The following is a 16401-nucleotide window of genomic DNA, read 5'->3' as shown; positions in this document are numbered from 1 at the left end:
ATATATATATATATATTATATTATATCGTATTTTGATAGTTGATGTGATAGTTGTTGCCGTAGTGGTGGTAGGGATTGTGATGTGGTAGTTGTTGCAGTAGTGGTGGTAGGATGGTGATGTGGTTGTTGTTGCAGTAGTGGTGGTAGGGATGGTGATGTGGAAGTTGTTGCAGTAGTGGTGGTAGGGATGGTGATGTGGTAGTTGTTGCAGTAATGGGGGGTAGGGATGGTTATGTGCTGGTGATTGTAGTAGTGATGGGTAAGGATGATGATGTGATGGTCGTGTTAGAAGTGGTGGTAGGTATGGTGATGTTGTGTTGGATGTAGTAATGGTGGTAGGGATGGTGCTTTAGTGGTGGTAGGTATAGATGGATATGTGATGCTAGTTGTAAAAGTGGTGGTAGGGATGGTGATGGGGTTTTGTTGTTGTAGTAGTCAGGATTTCCAGCAAAATTTCAGTGTCAAATTTACGACCTTGAAACAACATTTACGACCTAGGAAACTAATGCATTTTCTTTTGAAATCATTGGTTCATGCTCATATTACATTTACCTAAGCATCAACTTTTCTATAAAAACCCATTTCCAATAACTATAATATCAGATCGAGTTATTATTTGCATTGATTGTATGTGTGTTTGTGTGTGTGTTTGTGGTGTGTGTGTGTTTATGTGTGTGTGTGTGTGCGTGTGTGCGCGCGTGTGTGTGTTTGTGCGTGTGTTTATGAGGCACAGCTTGTGTACAAAAATATCCTCAATAACGAGCTGTGCTGTTTTATGCTATTGAAATGCGATTATTGTTTCGACCAAAGTAAAAATTAACAAAACAAGACGAATAGAATTGTAATCACCAATCCATCCAAACTTGTAAACAATCAGCAATATATCATCATCTGCCGGCTTCATTCTCATTCCCGGTCAAAATAACAAGTTCAAGGGAAACAATTTCCAGACTGGCGCAGCATGACCTAAATGGTGTTGCAGAAGGCCGCTTGCAGCTTTGAACGCTTTGGCGTTATCTGAGTAAATGACAGATGGCACTCCTCTTAGGGCACAGACCCTTCTAAACGTCAATATGAAGTCATTTAATGGTAGAGAAGGCACCAGTTCTAAATGTAAAGCTCTGATAACTGCGCAAGTGATCTGTAGAATGTAGTGCTTCTTTTCACCCGTGTCTGAGCAATACAGAGGGCCAGCATGGTCCACACCCACAATGGAAAATGGGGATGAACGATCAATTCTATCAGAAGGTAAGGGAGCAAAAACTACATTACATGCCCTAGAATCTTGTCTTTGACAATCAACACATTGGTGGCAAACTTTCTTACAAAGAGATCTCAAACCAAATATCCAATCATTACTTCTTAAAGATGATAGGAAAACAGACACACCTGCATGTTTCATCAAGTTATATTGGAATCTAACCAATAACATAGCTAAGTGGCATTTTGGCAATACAATAGAATGTTTTTCATCATATGAAAGTACATGAGACATTTGTAATCTTCCGCCAACTCTTAACAAACCATTATGATCAATGAAAAGAGACAATTTGTAAAGAAGTGAACGTTTGTTCACAGCTTTACCCTCTTTCAAACAATGAATTTCATCACTGAAATTTGCTTCTTGAACAAGTTTTATTATGCATGTCTTTGCAGTTTCCAGTTCATCAGGATCAAAGTGGTCTGTCTTTCTTATCTTAACATAATTAGAGTTGCGGGACTGTTCTAAGTTGTCAACAAATCTTAGCACCCATCCCACATCCCTAATAGCTTTTGTTAATGTACCAAATCATTCAAAATGAACAACAGAGGTGTCACGCCCAATAGCTATATTGACTGGGTTGGTTCGAACCATCTCATAGGATTCTGGATTCATCTCTTCATGAATTTGACATGAATCATTAATTTCAATGTATCCAGGACCTTGAAGCCATTGTTTGAATTCATCAACTCGTGGGCAGATATGCCACGGGTAAGCATGACCGCAGGGTTTCTAACACCTGGACAGTGACTCCAACTGGACGGACTTGTCAGAGTTTGTATTTCAGTTACTCCATTTCTGACAAATTGGTTCCATTTCTCAGGATCAGACTTGATCCATTGTACCACAATGGTGGAATCTGTGTAACACGAATAAGGTGTGTCTGAAGGCAACACCAATGCAGACCTTACAAAAGAAAGCAGTCTGGCTCCAAACACTGCGCCTAATAATTCCATTCTTGGAATTATGATTTTCTTCAAGGGGGCCACCCTAACTCTAGATGCAAAAAAAGATAATTTCTCACATCCATCTTCTTCACACACTTTCAAATACACACAGCACCCGAATGCTCGTTCAGAGGCGTCTGTAAAAACAAGTAGTTCAATACTGTTACAATTCTTCCATGATGTCACTGCAAGACATCTTGGAATCTGCCATTGACTTCTTTCTTTAAATTCATGAGCCCACTGACTCATTTTCAAGAAACCATCAAACACTGGTCTTATTTTGGTCGTCACGCTACTTTCTCGCACCACTGGCCTATTTGGCAAGTAGAATGTGTGTTTTTTACTGAAAAACGTAGCTTGTGAAAAAGTAAATAAACGATTTTTTTTAAAAGCCCTATTCTAATGGTGGCCAATCTTGGCCAAATCATTCCGGCCATATTCCATAATGGCCCTATTCCAGTGAAATTAAAAACTAAGTCCCGTCAAATTCTTCAGGAGCATGTAGAAACGAGGGATATATTCAACAAACCGCCGCTAATCGCCTAAAAACGGGACCATAATTTGAGGGACATACCAGTAAGGAGCTGCTTGACGATGGATATGGCCGGTAATCAACGTAAGACGGAGCTTTGTGGACGTTGCAGATGCAGGACATGCCCACACTTATTCGTGGAAAATTCCATCAAATTCCCGGATAAAGTTTGGTACATCCGACACTCATTCGCCTGCTCGGATCGTAACTTAATTTACGCTATAATCTGTAAACGTTGCCACAAGACATACGTGGGAGAAACTGGTAAGAAATTAAGCGACAGGTTTGGACAACATCTGCGGTCTATTGATAACGACGAGGACAAACCTTCAATGGGTCCAGTCATCGAGGATTCCACGACATCCAAGTTGCCGTCCTTCAGTTCTGTCACACCAATAAACAACATAGAAAATATAGGGAGGCAGAACTGATACTAAAACTGAACACCCTTTCACCTCACGGCATGAACTCGAGACTGGACCTCATTTAAATATTATACTACCCTTGTCTCTTCCCCCCCCCCACCCCCTCCGACTCCCCCGGCTATTCACCGTCATTTTCTTTTATTATATATCAGTATCATTACTACTATGACTACAACAACTACTACCACTACTACTACTACTACTGCTACTACTACTACTACTACTACTACTACTACTACTACTACTACTACTACTACTACTACTACTACTACTACTACTGTTACTACTGCCACTGCTACTACTACTACTACTACTACTACTACTACTACTACTACTACTACTACTACTACTACTACTACTACTACTAATACTACTAAAAGTACTTATTGTTCCTTCGTCTGCTGCTGCTGCCACTAATGATTATACTTATACCGACATCCTTTATTTTTTAATTATTTTTTATATTCATTTTCAATTCCATTGTATTTATTTTCCAACAACAGTCTACATGTTTCTATTTTTCACTTTCTAAACTGCATTACACAGTTCCTCCCCTTCTTCCTTCTTTTCACTCAATTAATTGCGCACATTTTAGAAAAATCTAGTATTCTATTTTAATTCGTGCTTCCTTACGAATGATATCACTATTTCCTGCCAACCAATTATTTGTTTATTCATCTTAACTACGCCACTACCACATTACCTCATTCGTCTGTAGTGTTTCATTCATCCTGTTTATTTGATAAAGGGGAAACCCGAAACGTTCATTTGATTTGTTTTTATGATTAAATTGAAGCTTAAATTCAATTTCACATTGTTATTTATTGCTTCGAGCTTCGAGCAGCAACATTTACATTATGGTGAATATAGTCTGACAAACTATTTTAACCGTCGGCTTTCAAATAATAACATAATTCGCAAATGCAAAGCGTTTTTCTATGTAATATTATGTTGTATATCGCTTACTTTTAGGTTCCAGATATATTCACTCAGTGTGGTAGGGTGTGGTTTATATATGTTTTTGAATGACGATTTGTATAGATTATATATGATTTTAAATGAGCATTCTGTGAGACCGATGTACTTCTCTTGTTTTTGTGTCTCTGAGTGTATACCTATGGCTTGGTGAACAACGTTTTGTCTTATGCAATTGCCGTTTAATGGGCATGTTGCCTGGGTTCTGCAATTGCATTTTTTCTGAAGATTGTTGTTGGGTTATTCTGGGTCTGTTTTCATGAACGAGGACTAGATGTAGTAATTCACTAGTCTAGCAAATGACTAGCTAGTCTTAAGCCCAAGCAAAGCAAGTGTCTAAAAAAAGCGAATTTCATGAACGCTTTCTAGTCTAGGACTAGCTAGTCTCCTGCCTAGAAGTGTGCGTTGTAAGGACGGTGACTAATTCGACAATATTGTGTGGGTAACATTACCTCTTTACTGCATGAAGGCAGGAGAAATACACACTCCTTCATACTTACAACACAAAAGATTTCCAAAGAGGAAAATTAGCAACACACATGATATTTTCTGTCGACTGTTATAGACTGCAATGATGTCCGTCGTCGACTGTCAATTCTATATTTAGGCCAATGATCGTTTCATTGAGCCAACGAAAACCGAGATTGAAACTCAAAGAAATTGAACCAAAAAAAAAAAATAATAAACAAACAAATAATTACACAAAAGAGAAAGTGCGTTCTGATTAATCACATTATATCAGTCAATTGCAATGTCAACAGAATAACGGGGTTGTTCTTTGACGCAAACCCTTCGATTTCGGAGTCTCTCATTCCCTCTCAATTCCGAGCCGATAGATTCAGTTTTTAAAAAGTTTTACTCACAAAAATGTGTACTTTCGACGATCTGCACTTATCTTATAGTTTTTTTAAAGCCACTGTCAATGGCAACAGGACACTTTTCGCCTTTGTCATTCGTAACCGACGTATTGTTTTTACGACTCGAAGTGCACTCAATCTAAAAATAACTGCCATCTTGTTGACGCTACGACGTTCCCTAGTAACTAGTCTCAGACTAAATCATAAATTCTTGCCTCAGCAAATGACTAAAACTTGCGCCAAACTAAGTCTTGGACTTAATTAGTCAGCTCACACGAAATCCGATTTTTTCAAGTCATTGACTAAAGTCAGAGATAGAGACTAAGCGCTAGTCCGCATTCATGAAAACGGCCCCTCGTTGAGATAGTTTTCGTTTGTTTTGAGATGACATGACATTTTTGATGTTTGGAATGCAGGAGTATCCTATCTTGATGATGTTATGGGGTACAAAACATGATCTTGTCTGAAGCATTTTTGTAGGAGGTTGAAGAATTTTTTGCCGATAAATGTTTCCTATTCTATCTGTTTAAAATTGGTGTGTTAATCAAGTACCAAGAAGTTTTGCATAAAAAGAAAAAAAGGACAAGATTCACGCAATTTTACGACACCAGGCACACTAACACAAGTTAGTCGGTCAATTCAACGCCATATTTACCTTCATGGTCAACGCTGTTTATCTCAAATCTTTCAATTATTAAACCAATACACGGAATAACTCTTATTTAAAAATTTGGCAGAAAACTCAGCCTCAAATATCAATTGTTTAAATAATCATTCATCTTGGCAAAAGCTCTTAAACCTGGGACTCTCTTGCCAAAAAAAACCCCTTTAAAATCTTAGACTTCGCGATTTCCCAAGTTTTACAGGTTTTTTTTTTTTTTTTTTTTGGTTTTTTTTTTTTTTGTTGCAGGATGAGATTTCTCGCCAAATCTTTAAATACTAGTTTTTACAGAGTCTGGCAATGAATTGGTTAATAACAACATTTAAGACTTTCATTGTTCCATTTTGATGGAAAAATCGAAAAGACATTCGAATATATGACAAAACGTCTCAAAACCATAGAATTAAACGAATAAGAATACGTAAGGAGCCTAAAAAGTGTCCACCAATGAAAGCAGTCAGCGCCATTTTATCGTTGGCTGGGAATGTAAGCATTACCATTCATTCGGTCTCTATGTCAACATAACGACACAAGAAAAACAACAAACAATAACAAAATCCACAATAAAATGGTTCAGAACTGTTGCGTATATTTATGGCACAATAAAGCTGTCAAAAAATGAAGTTAGAGAATGTGTGTAACCATGTATTATAATAACCTGTAATGTGTTTTCCAACCACCACATCTTCAGTCATTATCTACTACTACAACCACCATCACCACTTCAATACAACCACAACCACTACAACCACCACCACTACATCATTATCATTACCACTACACCACCACCACATCATCATCACTACTACAACCACAACCACTCCATCATCATTACTACCACTACTACTCACCATCACTACCACCACTATTACAACCACCACCACCACATCATCATCACGACCACTACAACTGCAACAACCACCAGCACCACATCATCATCACTACCTCTACTACTACAACCACCACCACAATATCATCACTACCACTACTACTACAACCAGCAGCACCACATCATTATCACTACCACTACTACTACTACACCACCAGCAGCACATCATCATCACTACCACTACTACTACAACCACCACAACCACATCGTCATCACTACCACTACTACTGCAACCACCACCACTATATCATCATCATTACCACTACTACAACAATCACCACCATCACTACTACTACAAACATAACCACATCATCATCACTATCACTACTACTACAACTACAACCACCACCACATCATCATCACTATCACTACTACTACAACTACAACCACCACCACAAAATCATCACTACCACTACTACCGACCACAAACACCGGCACCACATCATTATCACTACCACTACTACTACACCACCACCAGCACATCATCGTCACTACCACTACTACTACAACCACCACAACCACATCGTCATCATTACCACTACTACTGAAACCACCACCGCCATATCATCACCATTACAAGGGGCGGTTGCTGGCTGTTTATTTAAGGCGGCATGGATCGAAAACACATTCTCTCACCCTACCCGTGTAAAATGAGTACCTGGCCGGAAACAGTGTTGTCTTTGTTGGAGGAAAATGTTATCTCGCCCAGCAGACATCATTCCTCATCTTTCATGTTGCTATTGGCTTAGGAGCCCTTTTTAAGTGTCATGAGCATAGTCAGTGGATATTGCGCAATATCAATGTTCCAGTGTATTCATTGTTTTTAGAATGTGTGTAAATTATTGTGTGTAAAGGGGTGGGGGGAGCATTTTTGGTTTGAATTTTAAAAAGGTGTACTCACGTAACTGGTATTTACGATGGGCATGTAAAAGATGTCCATTTGTCGACCTTCCCGTAAAGAAAACAAAATATACAACCCAATCACTGAAGTCTATGGATCCTTTCATAGCATCGGTATGAATTGTGATACACGTCTGTGCATTGAGATTTGTGAATATCTTTTCTTTTTAAGAGTAACATGACAACAGTAATTAGACTGTCATAGAAAATGTCTTTGAATATCAACTGTGATAACAGTCAAAACTTAATAGAAGTATTAGACTGTTAATCTACATATATTAGTTTTGTTTATTGTGATCGTATAGTTTTATTACTTAGTTGTGTTGGAATTAAAAAATTCACTCAACAAAAAAAAAACAGATTCTTGAAATCTTGTATGTTTATTTACTTTCTTAAATATTTAATCAAACGTTCTACATTTTAATATTTTATGGCCATCATCCTAACCTTAACCCAATGAACTTCATCTTCTTTTTCTTAGTTCTTTAGTCTTTAAATTAGATTTTATAGTTCCCTAGTTCTTATTGTTATTTAGCTCGGCAATTGTTAAGTTACCTTAAATTCGGATTGTCCCTGAATGCCATGGCTAGATCGCAGGGTCAACACAACTGACTGGCCGTCCGTTGTTCCTCTTCTTCCCCTTCTTCTCTCTTCCTCTCTTATCTACCCCTTCTTTTATAACAAACAGCAGTGATTATACGTGACTTGACATGTCAACTATTATCATGAGAGTATCAATCTTAACAACTTCCCTTGTCATTTCATCCTGGTGACATCAGGTTAATTTAGTACATTACAAGTGCCTGGCTCAGGTTAAGTTAGTACATTACAAGATAGTGCCTGGTAGGATCGTTACGCTAATATTTCATAAAGTCGTAACCCGTCTGGTCATTAAGTACATCAAGTAAAGGATAAGATGTAAGTCCAACCTTCTTATATTCCTCCCTCACCTAAAGTAAATTTTTTCAAAAAAATTTCAGTATACATTATTAACATCCCATCACCTTGATTCATTGGTATTAATATCTTTCCCCAATTAAGGTAAGAAAATTCAAAATGTAACATCTTAATCTTATCATCACATGCATTTCTCAATGTAAAACTTAGTGAAAAATAATTACATTCAATATTTTATCCATAAATCGACAATCCATAAGATAATGTTTATCTATGTATAGTTGTCAGAATACATTTTATCATGTAGTACCATGATATTAATAAGCTTGTAAATACACATCATTGATCATATTATGATCAATTACTGGAGTCTATACTATAACCCTCTGCAGTCAATCTAGAGACCAATTGTCTCATTAGACCTTGAATAATCAATTAACACATATATTGTATGCTTCATCAACGTACGGTTTTTTTTTTTAAATAATTACAATTTTAAATTATATAAGTCCTTGTTCAAGTCTGTAAACACAGCTCTGCCAAGTCATCTTCCTCAGCATCCCAGATATGCACATTTCACAGCCAGACATTCTCAGGAACCAGCGTGAGCATGGATATCTCACCAAACAGACATCGAAGGCGACAGTGTGAGCCTGGACATCTCGCCAAACAGACATCGAGTGCGACAGCTTGAGCATACCAAACAGACATCGAGTGCGACAGCGTGAGCATGGACATCTCACCGACTTTTTAATTCGTTGGGGGAAGTGGACCATCTCAGTATGTGAATTCAATACGGTGTGGACCAGTGGCTCCTGACTAAGTCACTCACCGAAAGGTACTACCACTCCCTTATTGGTTTTTGACTCTTTGATTAAGCCACGACCTAACCTCCGAGCTTTTAAAAAAATTATTTTATTATTTTTATATTTTATTTTATTTATTTATTTATTTATTTATTTTTCAATTTCCTTATTCGTTTCCTTATTCAATGAAGTATTTTTATTTAATTGGAACTAAATTCTGGGTTTTGAACATTAGCATTTATTTATATATTTTAAATTATTTATTCGTTCATAATGGTTGGGTAGATTGCCTTTAATGGGTCTCTTTCCAGTTCAACCACATTGTTTCCTCCCGACTTCAACGGATATTCTTCAGGTTCAGGCTTAGTTACCTGTCCAATTTTTATCCAACTTGGTGCCCACTGCTTTAATTGATTCTTATACTTTAACCCAAGATAAACCAAAATAACTAGTATTACTCCTAATGTTACCAGTCCCAATATCTCTAACCACGTCCAGTTACTGCCATCTAACGATCCCAACGGATTTAAAGAGTGAAGTTGTTTTATCATATCGTCAATATGTATTTCTTTAATATTTTCTAGATTACTCACATTCCAATTGTGATTAAAAGAGGGTACTGCCTTGTATAAAGGTTGCCATAATTGAAATGTTTGTTTGGAAAATTCCTTAGAAAAATCTTCTACTTCAGTCTGAATTTTATGCATTGAATTAATGTTGTAATGAGCTGGAATGGTAATGAACTCATTATTGGCCATACAGCCTTCATCTAATCTTAACAAATCCAAAGGAGGTTGCAAAGCTACAGACTTCAGTCCAAATTGCCCTTTGTCACTGGTTTCACAAACTAAACTGAATGTCAATTGTTTTACTGTTGACACCGCCCATCTTCCTTCTGATACAAATTTATAAGGACCGCTTCCAACGACAAAGCCATACCAACTCTTAGATTAAATATCAACAAAAATAATTTAATTTTAAATGAGTTAAAATCTAATCATTCATTATACAATTAAAATCTTATTACATAAGAATTAGGTTTAAAATACATGTACGCATTCCTATAGCGCAATTTTCTTGATTCATTATGCTCTAACCGCATAATGTCAATATACAATTATCAATCGGGTTGCGTCACTCTTGATTGGGAAATTACCCACAACTTTTTATAACTTGTGCGCTCGGACATCTTAATTGCCCTACCCTTATCTTGGAGTCTTAATCTTACAGTAGATACTTACAGCGCCGCAGCAATGGCACTAAGTATTGACTTGATTTTGTCTTTGTTTTCATTTTGATTATCTCTTTCATTTTGACGTTTACAATTATGTCTATTATTGCTCCTGGCAACGTGATTAATTTCCATGGGTTCAGGATCAATTTCCTCTGAACTACTCTTATCCGCTTCATACGATGTAGTTCTAGCAAACTTTTGCCTTTCAAACACAGGCGTTTCTTCTTCTATAGTGTCATCACTAGTTTTAATCTTTCTTTGTCTGTATTCTAACTTATCTCTCACTTCGTTTGGATCCTCTTCCGATAATGACTCATCTTCTGACCTAAATTCAAGTTCATATTCATTTGGATCATAATTAATAGTTTCGTCACTATCACTGTCTTCAGCAAGGTTGTCTACTAGTTGAGATTCCGACTCACTATCACTAGTGTTTACTGGTGATTCAGCATATTGAGTCTTTCGTAACCGCTTCACTTTTTCTTTAGGAACCTCCCACTCTAAATTAGCTAACCTAAGTGAATTTGCATGAGCTTTTACTAATCTACCACTTAATAAATTCTTAATTATAAACGATACCGGCCCGTTTTTCTTTAAAATAATATAATGAGTATGCCAATTTCTTTCAAATTTATTACTTCTTGTATAATTTTTATAATATACGCAATCTCCCACTTCCAATTCTTCTTTAAGTCTTGCTTCTGTTTTTTCATTTTGCTTACGCCTGGCTTCTCTTGTATTTTTAAGAACAGACATAAAAGCCTTATGCTGTTTTTCTAACATGGTTTCATAATAATCTGAACTGTAATTTTTCCTTCTTACAGCTAGTAAATTATCTAAAGGCAACATGGGAAGTCGTAAAAATACATTGAAAAAGATAGATGATTTACTTGTTTTAGATACGCTGGTGCGCATTGCAAATAGTACTTGGTTTAAATGTAAATCCCATGAATCTGGATCATCCTTAATTTTCTTTGACATAATATCATTTAACGTCCTATGGCTTCTTTCTACTTTGCTATTTGCTTCTGGGTGGTAATACGAAGTGGTGATATGTTTAATGTTTAAATATTTTAGAACCTTCTCAAATTTTTCAGAAGTCATTTCCTTTCCATTGTCAGTGACAAATTGCTCGCAACAAGAATATCTGGTAACAAATTCTTCTAAAAATAAATTTATTATAGTTTCTGATGACTTATCTGGTATAGCAAAGCCTTCTATCCAGCCGGAAAATGCGCAAACAAATGAAACAATATACTTATTGCCCGAAATAGTTAAAGGTAATGGTCCTGCAACGTCACAGTGCACTACTTGAAAAGGGTAGCTAGGTAACGTAGCATTCACTAAGGGTGCTTTCTGAATTTGTAAATTTCTTTCTTTACATTTAACACACTTATCAATATAATCATTTAATTCCTTATACAAATTTTTCCAATAATATTTTTGTTTAATAGCACTGAATGTTTTATCTAAACCCATATGTCCATTGTCATCATGATATTGGACAATTACTTCATGTCTAAATTTCTTCGGTATAAACAAACGTAACACTGGGTCATCATCAATTTGTGATACGTAATATAGTATTCCTTCCACAATCATGAATCTCTTATGTAAGGACTTATCTGCAATTTTATTATCTAATTTATCCTTTATGTCTTTAATTTCATCATCTTGATCTTGTTCAGCTTTGATATTAATATCATCTATTGTCGGTTGTTCTACATCTCTCTGTAATTCTAATTCTATTAACTCATTTCCTGCATTCATAGGTGTTGGATCTATTCTGTTAGTATTTATGGCCGCTATCGGTATTGGAGAATTTTGAATAAAATTTTCATTATCCGAATCAATTTCATCTTCTACTGTTTCGTCTTTTGGAGGACTTCGGGATAACATATCTGCCACTGTATTTTCTTTACCTTTGATATATGAAATAGTGCATTTATAACTATTAATAAACAGTGCCCATTTTTGTATTCTTCTATTTTTCTGTTCGGCAGTAAATAGATATTTCAAAGGGAAATGATCTGTTCTCATCTCAAATTCACTAGCATAAAGATAATAGCGCAACTTTTGTAACGAATAAAATATAGCAAATAATTCTTTTTCAGAGGTCGAATAAGATTTAACTTGACTCGGAGATAACTTGTGACTAAGAAAGTGAATTGGGTTTTCCTGACCATTCTCATCCAACTGAACCAACACACTTCCAATACAATTGTCTGAGCTATCAGTATACAGAATATATGGTTTATTTAAATCAGGATAAAATAATAACGGCGCCGTCGTAAGGCTATCCTTTAGATAATCAAAAGCCTTCTTACAACCGTCTGTCCATTTAAATCTACTATACTTTCGTGTTAAATTAATAAGAGGTTATGATATTTGTGCAAAGTTTGGTATAAATCGGCGATACCATGACACCATACCTATAAATCCTCTTACTTGTCTAACATTCGTGGGTGGCTGTAATGATCTAATGGCTTCTACCTTATCTTGTTTTACTCTAACACCATCCGTGTCCACTACAAATCCTAAATAGTCTATTTGTTTCTTTGCAAACTCACATTTTGTCAATTTTAGTTTTAAATCGTTTTGTCTCAAACGGTTAAACACTAATTGCACTTTATCCAAATGATCTTGTAACGAACCCTTTGTAAATATCAAAATATCATCTATGTATGCCGTTGCGAAATTTTCCATACCCGCTAATAGTTTACTTGCTAATCGCTGAAATGTAGATGGTGCAATTCCAAGTCCAAATGGTAATCTATTATACTGATATTTTCCACAGAATAAAGAAAAACTTAAAATTTCTGATGTTTTTTCATCACAAAACACCTGATTAAACCCAGAGCGTAAATCAGTTAAAGTAAAATAAGTACATCCGTTCAATGAGGCCAACAAATCATCAATGAGCGGCAACGGGAAAGATCTCAATTTTATTCTTTCATTCAACTTCCTAAAGTCTACACAAATGCGTGGCTTAGGGCGAACTCCTGTTGAATCGGGCTTTTTCTCCACTATAACACATAGAAAGTTCCATGGAGAAAATGACGGGCGTATTATATTAGCTTTTAACATTTCATCTATATTTTCTTTAACTGCCGACTGCTGATTTAACGGTACTCTATACGGCCTTAAATTTATTGGTGTCATATCATCTACTTCAATTTCCGCTTTTACTAAATTTGTACCTGTCAGTTCTTCATCACAAAAAGCAAATACATCTTTATTTTTCATTAATAATTCTTCAACTAAAGTTTTATTCTCTGGTGCTACTTGTATAAAACTGTTAAATTCTTCGTCTGAAACACTTGCTGTATTATTTTCTCCTTGTCCTACTGATTTGTCATACTGAACCGAATTTATCACCTTAACCTTTTCTAATGACCCTAATATACATCCTTTTCTCAATTTAATCGTTTTATTTGAACAATTAGTAATCTGTACTGGAAATCTCCACTTATCTGTAAGTGTAATGAGACCCTGACTAATCTCTAGTTCTGGTTGAGATGAAACAAATCCTTGACTTGCTGGTTGTAATTGTAATGTATCACTCTTATCGATATAAGGATTTTGTTTTATACTAGCTTGTACCATATATACTGTTTGTGGTTTCAACACTGTTGTTTTACTTATCCTTGAAATTGACGAAATAAACGCATCATTTTCTAACGAAACATAAGCACCTTTTAACCTTAATTTCCTTAAATCAAAATAAATTCTTGCATCATTCTTTTCTAAAAAATCCCTACCTATTATCAGGTTACGATTCAAATTGCTGGTAACAAAAAATTCGTGGGTGAACTTGATTCCCCCTACCTTTATATCAAGGCTTGCTGTCCCTGCAACTTTCATCTGTGTACCATTTGCTGATTGTAAATTAATGTGTTTTCTTTTTAACTGAGGTTTATATTTTAAATTATCATAATTTTTTTTGTTTATCAATGATACTTCCGCTCCTGTATCTATCAATCCCCTTAATTGTACTGATTGTAATTTTACAATTATACTATTGTACGCATTTCTATGTGTAAACGACATTTCAAGAACACGACTACTGTTTCCTCTCACTGAGTGGACTCCATCATCCAGTGAGTGATTTAGTTTAAAGAATTTTGAGAGGCATCATTATCATTACCGGCAAATCTTCTGTAATTAGTTGCTCGCCCCCTCCTATCATTATTGCGTGGTTTGTCACAGTCTCTGATAAGGTGATTCGGACTATTGCAGTTATAGCATCTTCTATTATCTCTTCTTTCAACTTCTGCAACCAATCTATTAGGTGCTCTTCCTTGTTGATTATTCTGATTATTATTTCTGAACCAACCATTTCTTTTAGTCCTAACGTGACTCGTATCCATCGGCTCAACATGTCTATTTTCTACTCCACCCTGACGACCTACTCTCAGTTGAAATCTCTTCTCAACATTTTGATCTTTCATGGCAATAGTTATGCATTCAGCTAAGGTTCGCGGTTCTTCCCTAATGATTCTATATTTAGTTCTCTGGCTTAACAACCCATCTGTAAAGTACATTATCAGCTGTTTTTCAACGATTTGCCTAGCCTCTGGTTGTTTAGTGTCGGCTTGTCTGTATGCATCGGCTGCCAGTCCATATATAATCTTTCAGCAAAAATACTGATAGGCTCACCTAACTTTTGTTTGACTGTACGTAAAAGAACATGGGCGTGTTCACTATCGGTGACCTGTGCAAAATTGGCCGTTACCTCACTCTGCAATTCCTCAAATGTAATTTGTGGATTAGCCTCCTTTCTTCTATGCAAAAAGTCACTAACAGGTCCTCTCGCTGTTAACATCATTACCCTTATCTTCTTTCCATCATCTAACTCATTCAACGTAGCATACTTAGAAATTGAGCGCATCCATTCCTTAAATTTATTCGGATCCCCATAGAAAGGTTCAATAAGAGAACCAATTGCACTGTTGGCAATTGCATTAGAAAGTGCATCCATTGTATGCATGAGTCCCACTACCGCATTTTGGTCCGCCATTCTTATTTACTTGTTTTGTTCTTAAATCTTTTGTTAACTATTATCATTGTTATTATTATTATTCACCCTCAATGGCAGTAACAATTCTGTATATCTTTATATTAAAAAACGTTATTTAAAAAATGATTATCGCATATTAATTTTAAAAATATCCCCAAACCTGATTCTCCTAGAAGTCAGAATTTCACAATGAAATCTAACACAAGATCCTGGAAAGTCACGGCACCAAATTAACTTTATATTAGACTGTTAATCTACATATATTAGTTTTGTTTATTGTGATTGTATAGTTTTATTACTTAGTTGTGTTGGAATTAAAAAATTTACTCAACAAAAAAAAAACAAAAAAAACAGATTCTTCAAATCTTGTATGTTTATTTACTATCTTAAATATTTAATCAAACGTTCTACATTTTAATATTTTATGGCCATCATCCTAACCTTAACCCAATGAACTTCATCTTCTTTTTCTTAGTTCTTTAGTCTTTAAATTAGATTTCATAGTTCCTTAGTTCTTATTGTTATTTAGCTCGGCAATTGTTAAGTTACCTTAAATTCGGATTGTCCCTGAATGCCATGGCTAGATCGCAGAGTCAACACAACTGACTGGCCGTCCGTTGTTCCTCTTCCCCTTCTTCTCTCTTTCTCTCTTATCTACCCCTTCTTTTATAACAAACAGCAGTGATTATACGTGACTTGACATGTCAACTATAATCATGAAAGTATCAATCTTAACAACTTCCCTTGTCATTTCATCCTGGTGACATCAGGTTAATTTAGTACATTACAAGTGCCTGGCTCAGGTTAAGTTAGTACATTACGTAGGATCGTTACGCTAATATTTCATAAAGTCGTAACCCGTCTGGTCATTAAGTACATCAAGTAAAGGATAAGATGTAAGTCCAACCTTCTTATAGAAGGAATTAGAAGATCCAACCACAATGCGCTACTATTACTTATCTACTACTTCAAAGACAATACATTTACATAACAACAA

At 35.8% G+C, this 16401-nt stretch overlaps 2 protein-coding genes across 2 annotated transcripts; both read right to left on the bottom strand.

The window, feature by feature from the left end:
• Positions 1 to 916: 916 nt before the first annotated feature.
• LOC144960061 (uncharacterized) lies at positions 917 to 1432 on the bottom strand. The gene has a single exon (XM_078893008.1). The coding sequence runs from the start codon at positions 1430 to 1432 to the stop codon at positions 917 to 919; it is 516 nt and encodes a 171-aa protein (XP_078749134.1).
• Positions 1433 to 1872: 440 nt separating this feature from the next.
• Positions 1873 to 2457, bottom strand: LOC144960059 (uncharacterized). The gene has a single exon (XM_078893007.1). The coding sequence runs from the start codon at positions 2455 to 2457 to the stop codon at positions 1873 to 1875; it is 585 nt and encodes a 194-aa protein (XP_078749133.1).
• Positions 2458 to 16401: the final 13944 nt, after the last annotated feature.

The sequence above is a fragment of the Berghia stephanieae genome, chromosome 14 (genome assembly GCF_034508935.2).
Source record: "Berghia stephanieae isolate SIO BIC M18660-M18661 chromosome 14, UCSD_Bste_1.3, whole genome shotgun sequence".
In the NCBI taxonomy this organism is placed as follows: Eukaryota; Metazoa; Mollusca; class Gastropoda; order Nudibranchia; family Aeolidiidae; genus Berghia; species Berghia stephanieae.
Note: the sequence above shows the minus strand (reverse complement) of the source record. Positions and strands in the feature narration are given on the sequence as shown.

Excerpts from the sequence above, each read along its gene's own strand:
- LOC144960061 (XM_078893008.1), bottom strand. The coding sequence starts at position 1,432 with ATGTTATTGGTTAGATTCCAATATAACTTGATGAAACATGCAGGTGTG.
- LOC144960059 (XM_078893007.1), bottom strand. The coding sequence starts at position 2,457 with ATGAGTCAGTGGGCTCATGAATTTAAAGAAAGAAGTCAATGGCAGATT.